The sequence below is a fragment of the Orcinus orca genome, chromosome 3, assembly GCF_937001465.1.
Source record: "Orcinus orca chromosome 3, mOrcOrc1.1, whole genome shotgun sequence".
Lineage (NCBI taxonomy): Eukaryota > Metazoa > Chordata > Mammalia > Artiodactyla > Delphinidae > Orcinus > Orcinus orca.
In genome coordinates, this window is record NC_064561.1 from 106,999,175 (window position 1) to 107,023,405 (window position 24,231).

The following is a 24,231-nucleotide window of genomic DNA, read 5'->3' on the forward strand; positions in this document are numbered from 1 at the left end:
TTACATGTAGTTGTCCAGTTTTCCCAGCACCACTTACTGAAGAGACTTTCTTTTCTCCATTGTATATCCTTGCCTCCTTTGTCATAGATTAGTTGACCATAGGTGCATGGGTTTATCTCTGGGCTTTCTATCTTGTTCCATTGATCTATATTTCTGTTTTTGTGCCAGTACCATATTGTCTTCATTACTGTAGCTTTGTAGTATAGTCTGAAGTCAGGGAGTCTAATTCCTCCAACTCCGCTTTTTTCCCTCAAGACTGCTTTGGCTATTTGGGGTCTATTGTGTCGCCATACAAATTTCAAGATTTTTTGTTCTAGTTCTGTAAAAAATGCCATTGGTATTTTGATAGGGATTGCATTGAATCTGTAGATTGCTTTGGGTAGTATATTCATTTTCACGATACTGATTCTTCCAATCCAAGAACATGGTATATCTCTCCATCTGTTGGTATCATCTTTATTTCTTTTGTCAGTGTCTTATAGTTTTCTGCATACAGGTCTTTGTCTCCCTAGGTAGGTTTATTCCTAGGTATTTTATTCTTTTTGTTGCAATGGTAAATGGGAGTGTTTCCTTAATTTCTCTTTCAGATTTTTCATCATTAGTGTATAGGAACACAAGAGATTTCTGTGCATTAATTTTGTATCCTGCAACTTTACCAAATTCATTGATTAGCTCTAGCAGTTTTCTGGTGGCATCTTTGGGATTCTCTATGTATAGTATCATGTCATCTGCAAACAGTGACAGTTTTACTTCTTCTTTTCCAATTTGTATTCCTTTTATTTCTTTTTCTTGTCTGATTGCCATGGCTAGGACTTCCAAAACTATGTTGAATAATAGTGGTGAGAGTGGACATCCTTGTCTTGTTCCTGATCTTGGAGGAAATGCTTTCAGTTTTTCACCATTGAAAATGAGGTTTGTTGTGAGTTTGTCATATATGGCTGTTATTATGTTGAGGTAGGTTCCCTCTATGACCACTTTCTGGAGAGTTTTTATCATAAATGGGTGTTGAATTTTGTCAAAAGCTTTTTCTGCGTCTATTGAGATGATCATATGGTTTTTCTTCTTCAATTTGTTAATATGGTGTATCACATTGTTTGATTTGCATATATTGAAGAATCCTTGCATCCCTGGGTTAAATCCCACTTGATCATGGTGTATGATCCTTTTAATGTGTTGTTGGATTCTATTTGCTAGTAATTTGTTGAGGATTTTTGCATTTATATTCATCAGTGATATTGGTCTGTAATTTTCTTTTTTTGTAGTATCTTTCCCTGGTTTTGGTATCAGGGTGATGGTGGCCTCACAGAATGAATTTGGGAGTGTTCCTTCCTCTGCAATTTTTTGGAAGAGTTTGAGAAGGATGGCTGTTAGCTCTTCTCTAAATGTTTGATAGAATTCACCTGTGAAGCCTTCTGGTCCTGGACTTTTGTTTGTTGGAAGATTTTTAATCACAGTTTCAATTTCACTACTTGTGATTGGTCTGTTCATATTTTCTATTTCTTTCTGGTTCAGTCTTGGAAGGTTATACCTTTCTAAGAATTTGTCCATTTCTTCCAGGTTATCCATTTTATTGGCATAGAGTTGCTTGTAGTAGTCTCTTAGAATGCTTTGTATTTCTGCGGTGTCTGTTGTAACTTCTCCTTTTTCATTTTTAATTTTATTGATTTGAGTCCTCTCCCTCTTTCTCTTGATGAGTCTGGCTAATGGTTTATTAATTTCATTTATCTTCTCAAATAACCAGCTTTTAGTTTTATTGATCTTTGCTATTGTTTTCTTTGTTTCTATTTCATTTATTTCTGCTCTGATTTTATGATTTCTTTCCTTCTGCTAACTTTGGTTTTTCTTTGTTCTTCTTTCTCTAGTTCTATTAGGTGTATGGTTAGATTGTTTATTTGAGATGTTTCTTGTTTCTTGAGGTAGGCATGTATAGCTATAAACTTCCCTCTTAGAACTGCTTTTGCTGCATGCCATAGGTGTTGGATCGTTGTGTTTTCATTGTTATTTGTCTCTAGGTATTTTTTGATTTCCTCTTTGATATCTTCACTGATCTCTTGGTTATTTAGTAACGTATTGTTTAGCCTCCATGTGTTTGTGTTTTTACATTTTTTTCCCCTGTTATTCATTCCTAATCTCATAGTGCTGTGGTCAGAAATGATGGTTGATATGATTTCAATTTTCTTAAATTTACTGAGGCTTGATTTGTGACCCAAGATGTGATCTATCCTGGAGAATGTTCCGTGCACACTTGACAAGAAATTGTAATCTGCTTTTATTGGATGGAATGTCCTATAAATATCAATTAAATCTATCTGGTCTATTGTATCATTTAAAGCTTCTGTTTCCTTATTTATTTTCATTTTGGATGATCTGTCCATTGGTGTAAGTGAGGTGTTAAAGTCCCCCACTATTATTTTGTTACTGTCAATTTCCTCTTTTAGAGCTGTTAGCGGTTGTGTTATGTATTGAGGTGCTCCTATGTTGAGTGCATATATATTTATAATTGTTATATCTTCTTCTTGGATTGATCCCTTGATCATTATGTAGTGTCCTTCCTTGTCTGTTGTAACATTCTTTGTTTTAAAGTCTATTTTATTTGATATGAGTATTGCTACTCCAGGTTTCTTTTGATTTCCATTTGCATGGAATATCTTTTTCCATCCCCTCACTTTCAGTCCGTATGTGTCCTTAGGTCTGAAGTGGGTCTCTTGTAGACAGTGTATATATGGGTCTTGTTTTTGTATCCATTCAGCAAGCTTGTGTCTTTTGGTTGGAGCATTTAATGCATTCATGTTTAAGGTAATTATCAATATGTATACTCCTATCATTTTCTTAATTGTTTTGGGTTTGTTTTTGCAGGTCCTTTTCTTCTCTTGTGTTTCCTACTTAGAGAAGTTCCTTTAGTATTTGTTGTAGAGCTGTTTTGGTGGTGCTGAATTCTCTTAGCTTTTGCTTGTCTGTAAAGCTTTTGATTTCTCCATTGAATCTGAATGGGATTCTTCCAGGATAGAGTAATCTTTGTTGTTCCCTTTCATCACTTTAAGTATATCATGCCATTCCTTTCTGGCTTGTAGAGTTTCTGCTGAGAAATCAGCTGTTAACCTTATGGGAGTTCCCTTGTATGTTGTCATTTTTCCCTTGCTGCTTTCAATAACTTTTCTTTGTCTTTAATTTTTGCCAATTTGACTATTATGTGTCTCAGCGTGTTTCTCCTTGGGTTTATCCTGTATGGGACTCTCTGCACTTCCTCGACTTGGATGCCTGTTTTGTTTCCCATGTTAGGGAAGTTTTCCATTGTAATCTCTTCAAATATTTTCTTGGGTCCTTTCTCTCTCTCTTCTCCTTCTGGGACCACTATAATGCGAATGTTATTGCATTTAATGTTGTCCCAGAGGTCGCTTAGGCTGTTTTCATTCTTTTTTCTTTATTCTGTTCTACAGCAGTGAATTCCACCATTCTGTCTTCGATGTCACTTATCCGTTCTTCTGCCTCAGTTATTCTGTTACTGATTGCTTCTAGTGCAGTTTTCACTTCAGTTATTGTATTGTTCATTGCTGTTTGTTTGTTCTTTAATTCTTCTAGGTCTTTGTTAAACATTTCTTGCACCTTCTTGATCTTTGCCTCCATTCTTTTTCCAAGGTCCTCGATCATCTTCACTATCATTATTCTGAATTCTTTTTCTGGAAGGTTGCCTATCTCTACTTCATTTAGTTGTTTTTCTGGGGTTTTATCTTGTTCCTTCATCTGGTACATAGCCCTCTGCCTTTTCATCTTGTCTATCTTTCTGTGAATGTGTTTTTGTTCCACAGGCTGCAGGACTGTAGTTCTTCTTGCTTCTGCTGTCTGCCCTCTGGTGCATGAGGCTATCTAAGAGGCTTGTGGAAGTTTCCTGATGGGAGAGACTGGTGGTGGGTAGAGCTGGCTGTTGCTCTCGTGGGCAGAGCTCAGTAAAACCTTAATCTACTTGACTGCTGATGGGTGGGGCTGGGCTCCCTCCATGTTGGTTGTTTGGCCTGAGGCAACCCAACACTGGAGCCTACCCTGGGCTCTTTGGTGGGGCTAATGGCGGACTCTGGGAGGGCTCACGCCAAGGAGTACTTCCCAGAACTTCTGCTGCCAGTGTCCTTGTCCTCACGGTGAGACACAGCCCCCCCACCCACCTCTGCAGGAGACCCTCCAACAGTAGCAGGTAGGTCTGGTTCAGTCTCCCCTGGGGTCACTGCTCCTTCCCCTGGGTTCCAATGCACACACTACTTTGTGTGTGGAGTGGAGTCTCTGTTTCCTCCAGTCCTGTCAGAGTCCTGCAATCAAATCCCGCTAACCTTCAAAGTCTGATTCTCTAGGAGTTCCTCCACCCATTGTCAGACCCCCAGGTTGGGAAGCCTGACGTGAGGCTCTCAGAACCTTCACTTCAGTGGGTGGACTTCTGTAGTATAAGTATTCTCCAGTTTGTGAGTCACCCACCTAGCAGTTATGGGATTTAATTTTATTGTGATTGCGCCCCTCCTACCATCTCATTGTGGCTTCTCCTTTGTCTTTGGATGTGGGGTATCTTTTTTGGTGAGTTCTAGTGTCTTCCTGTCGATGATTATTCAGCAGCTAGTTGTGATTCTGGTGTTCTCGCAAGAGGGAAGGAGAGCACGTCCTTCTATTCTGCCATCTTGGTTCTAGATAGTACATTTTTTAAAATGAGGACATTAGAGTTGTGTGTGCATGTGTATTTGGTGTGTGTGTGTGTGTGTGTGTGTGTGTGTGTGTGTGTTTTAAACCAGAAGAGCTGACAAGACTAACCACATGCTTTACAGGAAGGAACAAAATAATGAACTGTTAGGTTCTCTGAATGGGGCATGTGAACTAAACTGACAATAGACAGATTAACAGGAGAAAAGGCATACAAATTTTATTGATTTTTTTTTTAAACATGCACAGAGTCCTTTACAAAAAAGAAATGAAAACTACAAAGATTCAGACTCAGGTACTTATATACCATTGTAACAAAGGACTATACACTGTGGAGGAGAGACTAGACAAAGGAAAGGGAATTTGGGGCTTCTAGGCCAATAAATTGTGGGAAAGTGACTAGGAGACACATGGGGGAACTAACAGAGTGTGAAAGGTTTTTTAGTAAGGTTTGTCTATACACAGTCCTGTGCTTGCTCTATGTCACCAGTGATAAGTGCCGCTCTCATCCTGGTACAGGGGGTGGGTGGAATTTATGCTCTGCTTTTAGGCAGAAAGGGGGAGAGCAGAGAGCTCTTCTTGCACCTCTTGTTTCTAAATTGCCTTCAGCTCAAAGTAATCAATATGCCAAATTGGTACATTTTGGGGTGGTATATCCTGATCCCTTTCAACAGCCTAGAAACTTCCAAAATGTTTGCACTGGATGGATCACACACATACACACAAAATCCCTGAGAATTTGCAGTAATAAAGTGGCCCTCATTCAGGTTTGCATAACAAACTCATATTATCACTGAGAATTAATTTTAGAGTGGTCTCTGGCAAATGCCTTGAAGAAGAATTCACTAATTCTTTCTGGGAATGAACTTTCAGCTGATCCTTCCTTCCCAAGCACATATGGAACATTCACAGAAATTGAATACATGCATAGCTCAAGATAAAACTCGACACATGTCAAAGAACTGATATCACACATTAAATTCTCTGACCAACATGCAATTAAATGAGAAATTAGTAACAAAATAACTAAAAATATCCCATACTTTTAGAAATTTAAAAAAACACATACTTCAAATAAGTCATGGATCACAGAAGAAATCATAATATAAATCAGAACATATTACTAAACAGTAACAAGAAATTTTATATCAACACTCAGGGGATACACAGCCCCTTGTTTAAATTTCATCCATTATGTCAAATCGACAGATTAAGGGTTAGTGGTTTTTTTTCTGACAGTTTGATTCTTTTGCTTGAAACATAGTTACCATTCTTTTTAGGGACATTTCATCAAAAATTGATCACTTTTCAGTGACTACTTTGTATTCAGAGTCAATTATTGTTTCCTGGAAAAAAAACTTAAATGTATTAAAAGACTTTCATAGAGCAGCAACCACCAGTTAGTTTAGAGGACAGAACCGTGAGTATGAGAGCAAAAGGTTTAATATCTTAGTTTTGTGGTTATTTTCGATGGTCAGACCATAATCTGACTCCCGCTTGGATCCTGACACTCTGTCCCATTTCTGACTGGAAACCCCTAGAATTGTGCTTCTGTGTTGTCTCTTTGCACAATGCCTCGGTTTCCCAGTTTCCTCCTCGAATGTGCCTCTGCAGAATCATCCTACGCCCCTGCCACCCCAAGAGTATGTAGTGTCAAGCCACAACCTAGTTCCATCCTCTCCCTTCTCTATTTGCTATTCTTGGAAACAATCTGCAATGCCCTGATGGAGGGAATCCACAGTATGGTTTCTATGTTGCATGAACATCCACAGGGGGAAAGCACTGGGCATCGCCATTACCTCTTTTACTGGCTGTGAAGTGATGCTCTTGTATTTCATGGTTCTCCCGACTAAGGACTGTTCCAAAGTGCCTAGAACACATCCTACATGTCTTTGATATTTTTGTAGCCATATGCTTTATATTCCTTTCTTCTAGATTTTCCCAGTGTAGCTTGTGTGTCTCCATGGTTGACCTGTCATGTATAGACTGAGAAAAAGTAAATACTTAACACAGGAATTATAAGACCTATTTGAGAGATCTGCTGGTTTTCATTTGGCTTCTCACTAAATGCTCCCATTCATGAGCACAGAGAATTCTCATTCTATGGTTCTCAAAACATGGCAAAGTCCATTGATTTTTCTGACACAGATGGAAAACTGCTGTAGATTAATAAAGTAATGAACCATGAGAACCACAGTGCTGAAAAAAGTAGTTTTTAAAAAGCACTAGGTTTTGTTTTATAAAATCAGAAGAATAAGATCCCAGTTCTTTTTCTGACATTTACTTTTGCAGGCCTTGGGCAAATCATTCAACCTAACTGAGTCTTTGATCCCTCATTTGTAAAATGGGGGAGGAGGAAGGAGGGAAGTATATTAGTCTACCTCTAAGGTCACATTGAAAGTAAAAAATTCTAGGGTTGTGAGAATTCTATCCTTACATAAGCACTTTGGAATAATAATTACAACAATAGTGGCTGCCCTGGGTATAAAGCTTGTGTCTAGGGAATTCTGCTGAGTGTCCTTCACAGCAGCCCGGCAACATGGGCCCTTTGGAGCCAAGAAGACTGAGACACACATCTTTAACCACTGCATCCCACCTGTGGCCTATGGCCATGAATTTTAACTTTTAGTGTTCTGTTAATATATCTCCATAAGACAATTAAAAATCAAAACCAACAAACAAAAAGCATGTGTATTTTAGGAAAAGTGGGAGGTGCCCCGCTTTCCCCCCACTTTCACTCGCTGTACCTTATCGTGATCTTGGAGCTTCTCCCTCAGGACTTCTTGGCCACATTTTTCACAGTGAACTTTTCCAAGATGCTTCTGTTGAAAGTGATACTTCAGAGCCGTGCAGTTGACAAAATCACTCCCGCAGCACTCACAGTTGTAGGATTTAAGAGCCCACATCCTTTCCCAATGAAATATTGGGTTTAGATTCTGTTGATGACAAAAAATAAAAAAAAAGAAAAAGATAAGCCCTTTGAAGAAAATCCAGTCCCTTACAGTTAACTAGAATAAAGATAATGTTATTTCTAGTGTGCTAATTTGTGCTCTATCACTTGTTTTCCAAGAAATTTTTTCCTCATTGAAATCAAATATGATATCATGAAAATATCCACTTAAATCAGCTGCTTGTAACTTGAGTTTATAAACATGAAGGAGGCTGTAAAACCAATACAAACAAATGCAAAATTGTGGCTGTGTAGGTATGTATGTACATTTTTCTAAAAAGAGTTTCAAATGAATCAGTGACCTAAGAGATGTTAACTGCTGATTTAGGTATTATCTTTACTCAGGGACTCTCTGAGAGGCATTGTTTCTTCAATTTTTACCACCCAATGAATTCCCATATTGGGAAAATTATCATGAGTGATGATTTCTACATATCTTTCAAATTAACTCTCTGTTTTTGTTTTTTTTAAGTAAAGTAGTTTAAAAAAAAGGCAGAAGTTTGTACCAAGAGACGCAGTCTGGAAGATGTTGGCGATTCTACTCTCTAGCTGGCTGCTTCTGAAACTGTTTACTTCCTTGTTGCTAAGAGCTCTACTTGCATTCGTACTCACTTGTCTGAAGCTTAGAGCTCCTTCCTCAGAGGTAAGCATTATGGGATTTGTAGTTACCAGGTTCTTAGCAAGTGGTTAGATTAACTTTTTCTAAGTGTACTCACAGATTATTTTGCATCTGCTACTGTAGCAAATTACCACAAACTTGAATGGCTTAAACATATAAAATTATTGTCTTATAGTTCCATAGGTCAGAAGTCTGACATGGGTCACACCAGGCTAAAATCAAAGTGTTGGCCAGGCTGCATTCCTTTCTGGAGGCTCTGGTTAAGATCCACTTCCTGCTTTTTCCAGCTTCTAGAGGTTACCCACATTCCTTGGCTGGTGGCCCCCTTCCTCCATCTTCAAAGCCAGCAAAAGTCAGTGGGATCCTGTTCACAACCAAGTATTCTGATCTCCTCTTCTCTCTCCCTCCTCCACACTTAAGGACCCTTGTGACTCCATTGGGCTCAACTAGATACTCCAGGATAATCTCCCCATTTTAAGGTCAGCTATTAACAACCTTAATGCTATCTGAAAACTTAATTCCCCTTTGCCATGTAACGTAACAAATTCAAATCCTCCAGAGATTAACATGTGGACATCTTTGGGGGACCATTTTTTACCCACCACATTGTAGTTCTAAACTTCAGTCAGAAGCAGAAATAAATCCGAAATGTATCTGTATAAGATGGAAGAAAAGCAACCTGTTTTCACTCCTTACAAAAACTTCGGTGCTTAATTGGTTTTGGAGTCTTTGTCAAACAAATTTAGAGCTGCTGGATGATCTGCTACTGAGCACGTGCACTTTTCACTGAGGAGTGGTACAGTGCTCCAACTATAGGTCCTGTCACATTAGGAAGATGTAAAAGCAATTTAGTGGGTCGTGACCAGCACTTTAAAATATCAAATGGAATAAAACTAGAGATTATTGAACATAGTGAAGGTAAATAATGATTTGCAAAACATTTTTGCAGCTAAACATATACATACATGTACTGGGTTGCAAGGTAAAATGCATTTAAAAAAAATCTCAATTACACTAACTGGTTTATTCCATATCTTCTCTAAAACAAAAGAAAGATTTTATTTTCCTTTTTTCTGCATCCTCCATTTCCATTCCCCTCCTTCTCCTCCATAGGCAAACATTATAACGTGTTTAATGTATTATCTTTTTTATTATATGTATGTTCTTCCAAAATCTACCTTACTTTGGGTGCTTGTTTTTTATAATTTATATAAAATTAAACAAATTAAAAAGACACTATCTATACTCCGGTTCATTCTTTTTAACTGCTACAGAATAATCTGTGGTGGTATCTACTACATTTACTCTATGTCTTTCTCTGGGTACAAGTCAAAAACATTTGAAAGCCACTGGTCTGGTGTGTATATCCAGGATTCATTGGAGAACTCTTGAAACAGCACTGGAAGTTTTCTTCATCCAAAGCACACATCTAAACTCTCTGCTGAATTTTCCTTTTCCTAGCCATTAAGATCTTGGATGTCACTGTTCTCGACCTTGCATTCATCTACAAGTTTTTGTATAAACATGTTTTGAATTCTTGGATAGCTGAGGGTGAAATTGCTGAGTCCTATGATAGCTCTATGTTTAACTCTTTGAGGAACAGCTAAACTGTTCATATTTTACATTCCCATCAGCCAATGTATGAAGGTTCCAATTTCTCCACATCCTCATTATTTAACTCATTATTTTCCATTTTTAAAATTACAACTCTGAAGTGGTATCTAATTGAGTTTTGATTTGCATTTCCTAATGACTAATGTTGAATACCTTTTCATGTACTTATTGACTATTTGTATATCTTCTTTGGAAAAATGTCTCTTTGGATGCTTTGCTCGTTTTTAAACTGGATTATTTGTCTTTTTACTGTTGAATTGTATGCATTCTTTATATATTCTGGATATCAAACTCTTATCAGATGTATAACTTGAAAATTTTTTGTGCCATTCTGCAGTGTGTCCCTTCATTTCTTTTTTTTTTTTTTTTTAAAGAAGATGTTGGGGGTAGGAGTTTATTAATTTATTTATTTTTGCTGTGTTGGGTCTTCGTTTCTGTGCGAGGGCTTTCTCTAGTTGTGGCAAGTGGGGGCCACTCTTCATCGTGGTGCGCGGGCCTCTCACTATCACGGCCTCTCTTGTTGCGGAGCACAGGCTCCAGACGTGCAGGCTCAGTACTTGTGGCTCACGGGCCCAGTTGCTCCACGGCATGTGGGATCCTCCTGGACCAGGGCTCGAACCCGTGTCCCCTGCATTAGCAGGCAGATTCTCAACCACTGCACCACCAGGGAAGCCCCCCTTCATTTCTTGATAGAAAAAAAGTTTTTAATTCTGATGAACTCAAATTTATCTGTTTTTCTTATGTTGCTTGTACTTGTGTCAAATGGTAAAAAACCATTGCCTAATCCAAGTGAAACCATGGGTAACCAGTCAAATCCATTTCACCTGCCTTCAGTAATCAAGGTTCGCTACAAAAGGCTTGCATGTCCTCCGAGCAGCATGTAGCCTAAACAATAAGATGTTTGCCCCAGTTATTTTCCAGGGACTTGGAATCAGACGTGTCTAGTTGGAGCTGAGCTGGTTAAGAATGAACAGGACCGGGCTTCCCTGGTGGCACAGTGGTTGAGAGTCCGCCTGCCGATGCAGGGGACACGGATTTGTGCCCCGGTCCGAGAAGATCCCACAAGCCACGGAGCGGCTAGGCCCGTAAGCCATGGCAGCTGAGCCTGCGCGTCCGGAGCCTGTGCTCCGCAACGGGAGAGGCCACAACAGTGAGAGGCCTGCGTACCGCAAAAAAAAAAAAAAAAAAAAAGAATGAACAGGACCATCTGTGCTCAGTGACCTTTAGATGAGCCTCAGATCCTGTTAAATACCTCCACGTTTGAACCGTGCAGAGGCCTGTAGCCTAATTACGCCTGCGCAGAACTACGGTTACCGCATCTTTTTCCAATCACCCTTCTACACGCTGTGCATGCCCCCGTGCCTCAGACCACGCCTCAGACTGCCTTTATCCCATAAATACCCCAGCTTCGTGCCTTTAGGGAGGGTGATTTTGAGGTTTGTTTTTCAGTTTTCTTACTCGGCTGCCTTGCGAATAAATCTCCCTTTGCTGCAAACTTTGGCGTCTTAGAGTTTTGCCTTGCTGTGTGTTGGATAGAACAAAGTAGAACCTGGTTCAGTAACAAATTTCGTGAGCCGGTCAGAAGGTAAGTCCAGACAGACATTCCGCCTGTGGTTTCTTGGCCCCTTGCGGGTATTGAGAGTTCTGGGACGCATCCAAGCAGCTACTTGGTCCTTTTGTTCCGAACCGTCCCCCTGATTTCCCCAGCGAGGTGCCACCTACCTTCAGAGTTAAGTTTTGTTTTGCAGCAAAGAAACGGTTTTCGGGTTTTGGGTTTGGAAGACGTCTTTTGGGTGAGTAACCTTGTTAAAGAAACACACCTGAACACACCTGATAACATGAGTGTTTGTCTTTCTCCGACTTATTTCACTAAGCATAATACTCTGTAGGCTCATCTTGTTGGAAACGCCTGCATTGTCTGGCAGTCCTGTCCAGATGGTGGGTTGGAGGCCCGCCTTGCTGGATTTTGACAGACAGTATAAAAGTTTACAGCTGCTGAGGCACTCCATTCATATCCAGGTTAAAGGCCCGGGGCTCTGATTTTCTGTCTTTCTTTCTTTGCCTGTGTCTGATTGTCTGAAGTGTTAAGAATTGACTGTTGGGGATTGAGCTTCTTGGTGACCCTTAGAAAGATTTTACTGCTGCAACCATCTAGAAATAAAGCCCTTTCAAAATGAGAAATGCTAATTCAATTTCCCCTTGCAGCCTTCTAGGCAATACATTATCCAAAATTGGGCGACTTTAAGTTTGAATCCATGGAAAAGAAAAAGGTGGTATTTTTTTGTAACCCTGCATAGCCAAAACATCCTTTAGACTCAGAGAAAAATGGACTGAAAATGGGTCTTTCGATTACAGTACAACTTTGCACCTAGATTTATTTTGTAAACGGGAAGAAAAATGGGAGGAAATACCTTACGTACAGTCTTTTATCAGAAGAAACCTGTGCAAAGAAGATGGAAAGTTATGGCCCAACAGAATGGGAAGGTGAAGAAACTTGTTCTCCTTGATTTTAATGAAAGGAGATAATGGCACTGATGCACTTTCATTGCCACCACCTGACTCCTCCCACCGCCCCTTGCCCCTTCTTTGACGGTTGAGAGATAGGAATCCTATCTCCCTCTACCAGGAGGGAGTTTGCTTGGGCTTTGTTTTTCAGATTCCACATATAAGTGATAACATGAGTATTTGTCTTTCTCTGACTTATTTCACTAGGCATAACACTCTGTAGGCTCATCTTGTTGGAAATGGCAGAATTTCCATTCCTTTTTATGGCTGAGTAATATTCCATTGTATGTATATACATCACATCTTTATCCATTCATCTTAAGTTGCTTCCATATCTTGGCTATTGCTGATTTGAACATTGGGGTTGCATGCATCTTCTCGAAGTAGTGTTTTGGCTTTTGGGACATATACCCAGGAGTGGAATTGCTGGGTCATATGGTAGTTCTGTTTTTAGTTTTTTGAGGAACCTCCATACTGTTTTCCACAGTGGCTGCACCAATTATAATCCTGCCAACGGTATACAAGTGTTTACTTCTCTCCACATTTGTTATTTGTAGACTTTCTGACGTTAGCTATTCTGACAGGTGTGAGGTGATATGTCATTGTGGTTTTGATTTGCATTTCTCTGATTAATGATGAATATTTCTTGTGCCTGTTGGCCATCTGTATGTCTTTTTTGGAAAAATGTCTATTCAGGTCTCCTGCCCATTTTTTAATCAGGTTTTTTTTTTTTGATACTGAGTTGTATGAGCTGTTGGGATATTTTAGATATTAACCTCTTATCAGTCATACCATTTGCAAATATTGTCTACCATTCAATAGGTTGGCCTTTAATTTTGTTGATGGTTTCTTTTGCTGTGCAAAAGCTTTTAAGTTTAATTGGGTTTCTTTTGTGTATTTTTGCTTTAATTTCTTTGCCTTAGGAGACAGATCCAAAAAAATATTGCTGTGATTTATGTCAAAGGGTGTTCTGCCTATGTCCTTTTCTAGTTTTATGGTTTCAGGCAGATGCCTCCATTTTTGAACCTGCAGAATCCTGTAGCTTAGGTAGGCCTGCTCAGAACAACCATTACCACACATTCTTCCAATCATCTTTCCTCACACTCCCTGTGCTTCAGACAGCCCTGCTGCTTTATTCTTTTTTACAAAACTTTTTTATTGAGGTATAGTTGATTTACAATGTTTTATTCTTTATCCCATAAATACCCCAGCCTCTTGCCTTCAGGGAGGTGGCTCTGAGACTAGTTCTCCAGTTTCCTGGCTTGGCCGCCTTGTGAATAAACCCTCTTTGCTGCAAACCTTGGTTCTCATGCACTTTGGGCAAAATGAACCTGGTTAAGTAACATGAGGTCATGAATATTTACACCTATGTTTATTGTTTCTTTATTTTTTAATTTTTATTTTTGCGGTACACGGGACTCTCACTGTTGTGACCTCTCCCGTTGCGGAGCACAGGCTCCGGACGCGCAGGCTCCGTGGCCATGGCTCACGGGCCCAGCCGCTCTGCGGCATGTGGGATCTTCCCAGACCGGGGCACGAACATGTGTCCCCTACATCGGCAGTTGGACTCTCAACCACTGCGCCACCAGGGAAGCCCTACACCTATGTTTATTCTAAGAGTTTAATAGTTGTAGCCCTTACATTTGGACCTTAAATATATATATATATATTTTTTTCTTCTGCATTTATTTATTTATTTTATTTTTGGCTGCATTGGGTCTTCGTTGCTGTGCACGGGCTTTCTCTAATTGTGGCGAGCGGGGGCTACTCTTCGTTGTGGTCCGCAGGCTTCTCATTGCAGTGGCTTCTCTTGTTGCAGAGCATGGGCTCTAGGTGCATGGGCTTCAGTAGTTGCAGCACATGGGCTCAGCAGTTGCGGCATGCGGGCCCTACAGCACACGGGCTTCAGTAGTTGTGGCTCATGGGCTATAGATCGCAGGCTCAGTACTTGTGGTGCACAAGCTTAGCTGCTCTGTGGCATGTGGGATCTTCCCAGACTAGGGCTCAAACCCATGTCCCCTGCATTGGCAGGTGGATTCTTAACCACTGCGCCACCAGGGAAGTCCTGTCACTGATTTTAGAAGTGACTCCAGAGCCGGTTTACAAGTCTGAGTCTTATTACTTTACAATGACTTATTGTCATGGACCCAAAATTACATTACCCAGCAAGTATTACCTGCCTGCAAGTGATTTACTTTTTGTTATCTCTGAGGATATTCAAAAAATAAATAAAACCAGCTACACCACTTACTAAATGCATCCTGCATGCCGGTTACTGGGATAAGCGCTTTACACACACAGTCTGAGGCCATAACTACCTTTCTCAAGATCACACAGCCAATTACTAGACAAGCTGACATTGGAAACCAGGCTTCCCCTTCCCAGCTTTGCTCTGTGGCCTCCAGATACAGTCTCAGTTCAGAAATTTCCAACAGAGGTGCTCCAGATTATTTAAAACATGTAACAGCTGCCATGCCCGTGCCTAGACCAATTAGAAAGGACACTGGTAGTAAATGACAGGTAAGGGGGCCCATGTGCCTTCCGGCTGAAATCAACTTTGAGTGTAAGTTCAGGGGTACAAGAGGTACAGCCTCAACTGAGATGACAGGGGATGCTACCCTACACCAGATGTGGAACCAAAAGCTGGACCAGAAATTTTCTGCCCCTCCATTTTATAGAACAATGCCTTCAAATGGTTACTACGAGGACATTACACAAACCTTGACACTGTCAAAACTATGCTCAATTAAACTAATAGATATTGCTCCATTTCAAAACATTAGGCCTTAAATATATTTTGATAATTTTTATATATGGTGTGAGTCAGTGGTCAAAATTCATTCTTTTATATATGGTATCCAGTTGATCCAGTACTATGTGCTGAATAGAGACTGTCTTTAACCCGTTGAATTGTCTTGGCATCCTTGTCAAATCAACTGACCGTAAATGTATGGGTTTATTTCTAGACTCAATTTTATTCTTGATCTATATGTCTGTCCTTTTGCCTGTACCACGTTGTCTTGACTACTGTATCTTTGTAGTAGGCTTTGAAATTGTACATGTTTGCTCTCCAAATTTGTTCTCCTTTCAAGATTGTTTTTGACCCTTCTGGGTTCCTTGAGCTTCTATGGAATTTTAGGATCAGCTTATCAATTTCAATAAAGAAGCCAGCTGGGATTCTGATAGAACTTGTGTTCAATCTCTAGATCAATTTGGGGAGTACTGCCATCTTAACAATATTGTTCCAATCTTAATTCTTTCAGTAATGTTTTATAGTTTTCAGTGTAAAAATCTTGAACTTTTTTGGTTAAATTTATTTAATTTTTTGATGCTATTGTATATGGAATTGATGTAATTTCATCTTTGGACTGTTCATTGTGTTTAGAAACAACTGACTTCTGTAAATCTTCAACCTTTTAAATTCACTTACTAGCTCTAATTTCTTTTGATATTTTGTATGTCATCTGCAAATAGAGATAGTTTGACTTCTAATCTGGATGCTTTTCATTATTTTGTATTAATCATTGACTTTTTTAATGTCAAATAGCCCTGGGATACCTTCAAGTACAACACTGCATAGTAGTAGTGAGAGTAGACATCTTTGTTTCCCTGATCTTAGGAGAAAATCTTTTAAGTGTGATATTTATCAGTTTCATAGAAACCCTTTAGCAGGTTAAGGAAGTTCTCCTATATTCTCAGTTTGTTCTGTGTTGTTCTCATGAAAGTGTGTTGGTTTTTGTCAAGTGTTTTTTCCACCATCTGATAAGATAATCATGTTTCTATTTTTTTCTGTGATATGTTATTAATATAGGTTAAATTAATTGCAGAATGTTAAACCAACCTTGGAATCCTGGAATAAATCCCACTCGATCATGACTATAATCCTTCATGTATGTTGTTAGATTCAGTTTGCTAATATTTAGTTCAAGATTTTTGTACCTCTATTTATAAAGGATATTGGATGGTAGTTTTCTTTTCTTGTGATAGCTTCTGCCTCTACTATTTTGCTAGCGCCAGAAATTATATCAACAGTAGGTAAGGCGATAAGAGTGATACACAAGAATTAAAGGAACTAAGCAGCCCCACACACTTGATCCACTTAGAAGCCGTGATCCACCTGTTTCTCTCCATCCAATCACCAGTCAATGGCTAGCCTGCATGAAGCAAAGGAGACACTCCGCTGTCCCCAGGGATGCTTCTTCTCTCTTAAGAAAAGAGGGTCTGTGCAAGTGGACTGTGAGTATGTGTGGAGCATCAGTGAGCTCAGTATTCTAAATCATGAAGCACCCGTCTCAAAAACAGCACCTTGAACAAACACCTGTGGAGACTGAAGCTGCAAAAATCATAAAGGGAAAGTTTGTCAGACTGCATTCTCACAGAAGTCTAGTGCCCAGTATCTCCAAATACCCATCCCACTTACTAGTGTTGTCTGAATACACCTCCTGTGTTTTTCTGCCTGTTTGCAGAACTGGCCTGGTAAGGAATGAAAGGACATTTCCATGGAACAGCTATAGGCTGAGGAGGCTGAGAGGCAGTTCTCTTATGTACACTCAGGTGATGTCACTTGGAACCACATTCCATGGCAAACCAACAGTCAGTACTACAGGCTCATGGGCTCACGCGGGACAGCCATCTGCAACCATTTCCCAATCAGTGACACAAAGGAACACTTGAGGACCAGCACTCTTCTTGCCTCCCCCATGAGAGCCCTTGTCTCACAGATACCAGGGAAGATTCCTTGCCTGCAGAAACCTGGCAGCGCTTTTCCACCTCTGGGATGAGGTGGCCTCCAACCATGCTAATGCCCTGCCTCGTCCTTGGGAGATTCTGGTTGCCCTGGGAAAACACCACCTTCCAGAACTTCTTCTGGAGTGAGTCCTGCCTAGGACAGCTCAACTTCCTTCTTGGTCGTCAGATTTCTGGGCTGCCTAAATTGGACCACAGCTCTGCCTGGCCACTTTACAGGATGGTATGGGATATCCTTTAGAGCTAGATAACCATCCATTTCAAAATACAGAGGTAAGTACTTCGATTTGGGGCCACTCTACCTGAAACTAGTTTTCTTCGGTGTCTTCCCAGGATTCCTTCAATTTCATCCAAATTTTCCCTAGTCTCTGTGTAAATCTGGGTTTCATTCCATGAGAGTTGTATGGAGACTCTAAGCCAACTCGGGACAAACATGTCTACCCAGCTGTTCCTGGTCATGCCTGGTGAGCACTGGACAAGGACAGAAGCCACCAGAGCTCTCCCACTGACCAGCTGGAGCTGCATCCCAAGCACATTCTAAAAGACTACTGCAGACTGCTTCTAACTTGAGGTGAGAGCCTTCGAGAGGTCAAAGATCAGAACTCCTACTCTGAATTATTGAGGCTAGAGGGTAGTAATTAGAATAACCGAGGCGAGTGCCTGTCATCTAGAAGCCAAGCCTGTAGCAGATTTAATCAATCATACTGTGGGACTTCAACTGTGGGTTCTCAACTATCGGGAGCTACAGACCCTCTCTGTTCTATTGAACTTACATGTAAGTCAAGACTCCTTGCTTTATAAGTCTGTCTTCAAACACTCTCCTTATTCTTGCTTAGCTACAGTGAGAAACTCCAACAAGAAAGCACCCTTACAACTCACGCTGAGGTGAGCCAAGCTCAGTTATTGCTAATTAGAATTTAGGGGAAACCTGGCGTGAAACTGAAACAGGCAATTAATTTCCCGCCTCTTGTCATTCGCTTGGAACACCCCTAGCAATGAATACCTGTGTGGTTACTCAGCACAGATCAAAGGAGTCTTTGGTTCCCATCATGTGACACAAAGCATTAAATGTGGGCACTTAAGCGGCATCTGGAGAGAGGCCTCCACTTCTCACGTTGCACTGCACACCCAGATGAGCAGCGGAAGAATTCTGGCTGGGGAATGAGCGTCCCCCAGCCCCGCGCCCCTCAGCCCGGCTGCTGTTACACTAGTACTGCAGTCACATCCAGCCTCATAGCTGAAAACCTCCCACTGCGACACTCTTCACTTCTGTTCCTCATGAACCCAAGTGCCCTCAACTATTTACCAGCCACCCCACAGGCAGTGTTTATAAGAGCCAGGTGGCATCCTCCCAGCTGGAGCCAGCTGCTCACACGACACAGTCAAGCCTCATGTACCCACCTAACACGGCAGGCTGGTGCACAATAGATGACTGCAAATATTTATTGAAATGATCGATGAGAAACATTTTAAAAGTATGCCCTGTCTTCCTCTTTCTACTGGCACGATTTGTGGCTACTTTCTCTCATGCAAAGTCAGGATGTACTCAAATATTATAAGCCAATTTTCACATTAGCCTAGAAAAAAATAGGAAGAAATCAGCTTCCTGTCCAAAGAAGTAGCTAAAGTTTCCTTTTAGGAGAACAACGTGTGCGTTTTAAATTGTTGATCGGCTGCTGGGAGGAAGGGGTGAGACCAGCAGGAGTATGTCAAAATAACACAAGGCCGCAGACCAGCCCTGTAAGTCATGGTGCCAGCTGCTGATGACAGACCATCAGTCTCCTTGAGTGCTTGATGCGCTTGGCCGTGTGCATTGGGTGTAGATGCTGAGGCACAATGCCAGAGGGGAGAGACATTTCAAGTTCAAGGGCATATCTAGGAGCAAGAGTGAGCAGTCATCAAGGCCTGTGTGTATATGCACACATGTGTGCATATGTGCTTTGGATGAGTACGATAAGTGAAAAGCTCCCCCCAGAAATGACAAGGTAAGGGAGGGGATCTGAAGGGAGATAGCAAGGGAGGGTGAAGCTGCCTGTTGTGGCATGTGAGACTAACTTCCCCCTCAGACTCTCCCCTATGGAATCCTGGAAAAGCTGCATTGCTCAGGAATGCTTTGGCTGCAGTGAGTTCTGTGGGAAGTCATCTTGAAGACGTGCTGAGCTCTGAGTCCAGGTTTGCGCAAGGCAGACAGGGAAGAAAAGGGACAACTGACATCCAGGTTATATCCCCCTAAACAAAGACCAAATGTGTGAAACAGGATTTTCAAACTTTCTTTTAATATTGTCTCTTTTTCCCATGACTATAAACTTCTTGAAGATTCTGTCCTTCTGGCAACGCGAGGAGGTCTGTCGAAATGTAGGAAAGGGGAGCAGCCTGCACCCTCCGTCTAGGAGCCTATGGCGCCCAACCCCACCCTGAGGCGAAGACCCACCCCAGGCTGACCTCACACTACTTAAAGAAAATGGTTCGTTTTCACCTTTACCTGTAGTTGGCAAAGCTAATACTTATGTTCCCTCCATCCAGGTCAGCAACCATTTCAGTACTTGGCCTCTCGCTGTGGTTAACCATCCCTCCATTCTCCCTGGTATCTCCTTTGGTGGTGAGAGAAGTTGGTCTGACCCCCTCTCCCCAACGTTGTATCTCCCCCCTGAGAGAGACTGCTGCCATGCAACCACTTCATTGAAACATACAAAAAAGGGCTATTCCTTTGAGATGGTAATGTTTGGATTGTTCATAACATCAAGTTGAAAAGTTAGAATACTAGGATAGCTTAATTTAGCTTCACATTCTAATAATGAACAGCTTCCTTTCAATAGTAAATTCTAATATGCTTGTGTCCAAGGAGACAGTATCCTGCAGGCAATTGTACATTTGCCTCAAAGGTGACACAAACTGTTTCTAATATAAACACATAAACAAACTTAGCATATAATGTTACATTATGGGGTCTTAGCTAAGGCATAACCTCTGGTGCCATTACTTTGTCCGTAAAAAGTAGTTAGACTAGGTCATATGGAAGGTTCCTTCAAGCACTAACAGATCCTAAAAGATTTAGCCAATTTCTCTTTCATGTCATAATTTGTACGCAATGTTTTCTAGCTAAAAGTGAGACTTGGGCGTGCTTGTTTCCTTTGCATATTTAAGACAAATAAATTGAGAGAAAAGGCAGAAAGGAATGTTCATTGAGCACTTGTGAAGCACCAGGTCTGTTTTTCCATATGCCTGTGGCTCGTGTTATTACTGCAAACTAGATACTATTACCCTCGTTGCAGATTAGTCAACAGTCAGGATTTTATTGCGTACTTATTTATAATTGACCACATTCAGTGACTGTGAATGATATTTCAATTGTGAAACCTATATAACTTTCATGCTTTTTGTTTTTTTATTGAAGTGTGGTTGATTTACAATATTATATTTATTTTTTTAAGATTCCACATACAGGTGATAACATTCAGTATTTATCTTTCTCTGACTTATTTCACTAAGCATAATACTCTTCAGGTCCATCAACATTGCTGCAAATGGCAGAACTTCATTCTTTTTCACGGCTGAGTAATACTGCATTATATATATATGCAACATCTTTGTCATTTTCCGGTTGATGGATACTTCCATATCTTACAATTGTAAATAATGTTGCAATGAACGTTGGGATGCATGTATCTTTTTTTTTTTTTTTTTTTTTAATGCGGTACGCGGGCCCCTCACTGTTCTGGCCCCTCCCATTGCGGGGCACAGGCTCTGGACGCGCAGGCTCAGCGGCCATGGCTCACGGACCCAGCCGCTCCGCGGCATGTGGGATCTTCCCAGACCAGGGCACGAACCCGCGTCCCCTGCATCGGCAGGCGGACTCTCAACCACTGCAACACCAGGGAAGCCCGCATGTATCTTTTCAAATTAGTGTTTTTCACTATACTGCAGTGGAATTGCTGAATTATATGATACTTCTATGTTTAACTTTTTGAGGAACCTCCATACTATTTCCCATAATGGCTGTACCAATTTACATTCCCACCAACCATGTAGGAAGTTTCCCTTTAAAAAAAATTTTTTTTTACAGTACATGCTTTGATATATATGTATATATTTATGTAAGAGAATGTCTTTATTCTTAGAAGAGGCATGCTGAAGTCTTTAGGAGTAAAATGGTGTTTTTTTAAAATTGAAGTATAGTTTATTTACAATGTTGTATTAGTTTCAGGTGTACAGCAAAGTGATTGTTATATGTACATATATATCTATATTTTTTCAGATTCTTTTCCCTTATAGGTTACTACAAAATATTGAGTATAGATACCTGTGCTATGCAGTAGGTCCTTGTTGCTTATCTATTTATTTATTTATTGGCCATACCACGCAGCATACAGGGTCTTAGCTCCCCAACCAGGGATCGAGCCCAGGCCCTTGGCAGTGAGAGCATGGAGTCCTAACCACTGGACTGCCAGGGAACTCCCAGTAATCTATTTTATGTATAGCAGTGTGTGTATATTAATCTCAAACTCCTAATTTATCCCTCCCCCACCCCACCTTTCCCCTTTAGTAACCATAAGTTTGTTTTCTATGTCTGTGGGTCTATTTATTTCTGTTTTGTATATAAGTTCATGTGTATCTTTTTTTAAGATTCCACATATAAGCGATATCTGATATTTGTCTGGCTTACTTAGTATGATAATCTCTAGGTCCATCCATGTTGCTGCAAATGGCATTATTTCATTCTTTTTTTATGGCTGATTAATATTCCATTGTATATATGTACCACATCTTCTTTATCCATTCCTCTGTTGATGGACATTTAGGTTGCTTCCATGTCTTGGCTATTGTAAATAGTGCTACAATGAACATTGGGGTGCATGTATCTTTTCGTATGATGATTTTCTCCAGATATATGCCCAGGAGTGGAATTGTTGGATCATGTGGTACTTCTATTTTTAGTTTTTTAAGGAACCTCCATATTGTTCTCCATAGTGGTTGTACCAATTTTCATTCCCACCAACAGTGTAGGAGGGTTCCCTTTTCTCCACACCTTCTCCAGCATTTATTATTTATAGACTTTTTGATGATGGCCATTCTGACTTATGTGAGGTGATACATCATTGTAGTTTTGATGGGCATTTCTCTAATGATTAGTACTGTTGAGCATCTTTTCATACGACTTTTAGCCATCTGTATGTCTTGTTTGGAGAAATGTCTATCTAGGTCTTCTGTCCATTTTTTGATTGAGTTGTTTTTTCGTTTTGAGCTGTATGAGCTGCTTGTATATTTCAGTGATTAATCCCTTGTTAGTTGCATCATTTGCACATATTTTCTCCCATTTTGTAGGTTGTCTTTTTATTTTGTTTATGGTTTCCTTTGTTGTGCAATAGATTTTAAGTTTAATTAGGTCCCATTTGTTTATTTTTGATACTGAGTTATATGAGCTATCCATAAATTCTTGTATCCCTGGGATAAATCCCACTTGATCATGGTGTATGTTTCTTTTTATATATTCTTGTATTTGGTTTGCTAATTTGTTAAGGATTTTTGCATCTGTATTCATCAGAGATGGTGGCTTGTATCTCCTTTTTCTCCTGTAGTGTCTTTTACTGGCTTTGGTATCAGGGTTATGGTGGTCTCATGGAATGAATTTGGGAGTGTTTTGGCCTCTTCAATTTTTGTAATCATTTGCCAAGGATAGGTATTAGCTCTTATTTATATGTTTGGCAGAATTCCCCTGTGAAGCTCTCTGGTCCTGGACATCTGTTTTCTGGCAGTTTTTTTTTTAACTACAAATTCAATTTCACTAGTGAATGCTCTGTTCAGATTGTTTATTTCTTGCTGATTCAGTCGTGACAGGTTGTATGTTTCTAGAAATTTGTCCATTTCTTTCAGCTTGTATGTTTGGTTGGCATATAAGTGTTCATAGTTCTCGTATTTTTTTTTTTTTTGATCTGTGTGGTATTGGTTATTTTTCCTTTTTTATTTCTTATTTTGTTCACTTGGATCCTCTCAGTTTTCCTTCTTGATGAGTCTGGCTAAAAGTTTATCAGTTTTGTGTATCTTTTCAAAGAACCTGCTCTTGGATTCATTGATCTTTATATATATATATATATATATATATATATATATATATATATATAAACTTTTTTTCAGATTCTTTTCCCTTATAGGTTATTACAAAATATTGAGTATAGTTCCCTGTACTGTACAGTAGGTCCTTGTTGGTTATCTATTTTATATATAGTTTATATTTTATATATATCTATTTTATATAGTAGTGTGTATATGTTAATCCCAAACTCCTAATTTATCCCTACCCAACCCCTTTCACTTTGGTAACCACGAGTTTGTTTTCTATGCCTGTGGGTCTATTTCTGTTTTGTATGTAAGTTCATTTGTATCTTTCTTTTAGAATCCACATGTAAACAGTATCATCTGATTTGTCTTTCTCTGTCTGGTTTACTTAGTATGATAATCTTTAGGTCAATCCATGTTGCTGCAAATGGCATTATTTCATAGTATCCGGACTTACATTTAGGTCTTTAATCCATTTTGAGTTTATTTTTGTGTATGGTGTGAGGAAATGTTCTAATCTCATTATTTTACATGGAGCTGTCCACTTTTCCCAGCACCACTTAAGAGATTGTCTTTTCTCCATTTTATATTTTTGCCTCCTTTGTCATAGATTAGTTGACCATAGGTGCATGGCTTTATTTTGGGGATTTCTATCCTGTTCCATTGATCTATATTTCTGTTTTGGTGCCAGAACCATACTGTTTTGATGACTGTAGCTCTGTAGTATAGTCTGAAGTCAGGGAGCTTGAATCCTCCAGCTCTGTTTTTCTTTCTCAAGATTTCTTTGGCTATTAAGGATCTTTTGTGTCTCTATACGAATTAAAAAAAAATTTTCTTCTAGTTCTGTGAAAAATGTCATTGCTAACTTGATAGGGATTGCATTGAATCTGTAGATTGCCTTGTAGTATAGTCACTTTGACAATATTGATTCTTCCAATCCAAGAACATGGTATATCTTTCCATCTGTTTGTGTCATCTTTGGCTTCTTTCATCAGCATCTTACAGTTTTCAGAGAATAGGTCTTTTGTCTCCTTAGGTAGGTTTATTCCTAGGTATTTTGTTCTTT

At 39.9% G+C, this 24,231-nt stretch overlaps 1 protein-coding gene across 1 annotated transcript in view; it reads right to left on the reverse strand.

Moving 5' to 3' along the window:
- Positions 1-6,386: 6,386 nt before the first annotated feature.
- Positions 6,387-24,231, reverse strand: part of LNPEP (leucyl and cystinyl aminopeptidase) — a 138,130-nt gene continuing 120,285 nt past the window's right edge. Inside the window, exons 18-19 of the mRNA XM_049707521.1 lie at positions 7,425-7,613; positions 6,387-6,663 (exon numbers count right to left, since the gene is read on the reverse strand). Of these exons, the coding sequence (XP_049563478.1) occupies positions 6,427-6,663; positions 7,425-7,613 (426 nt within the window). The 3' untranslated portion in view covers positions 6,387-6,426. The remainder of the gene's footprint in view (positions 6,664-7,424; positions 7,614-24,231) is intronic.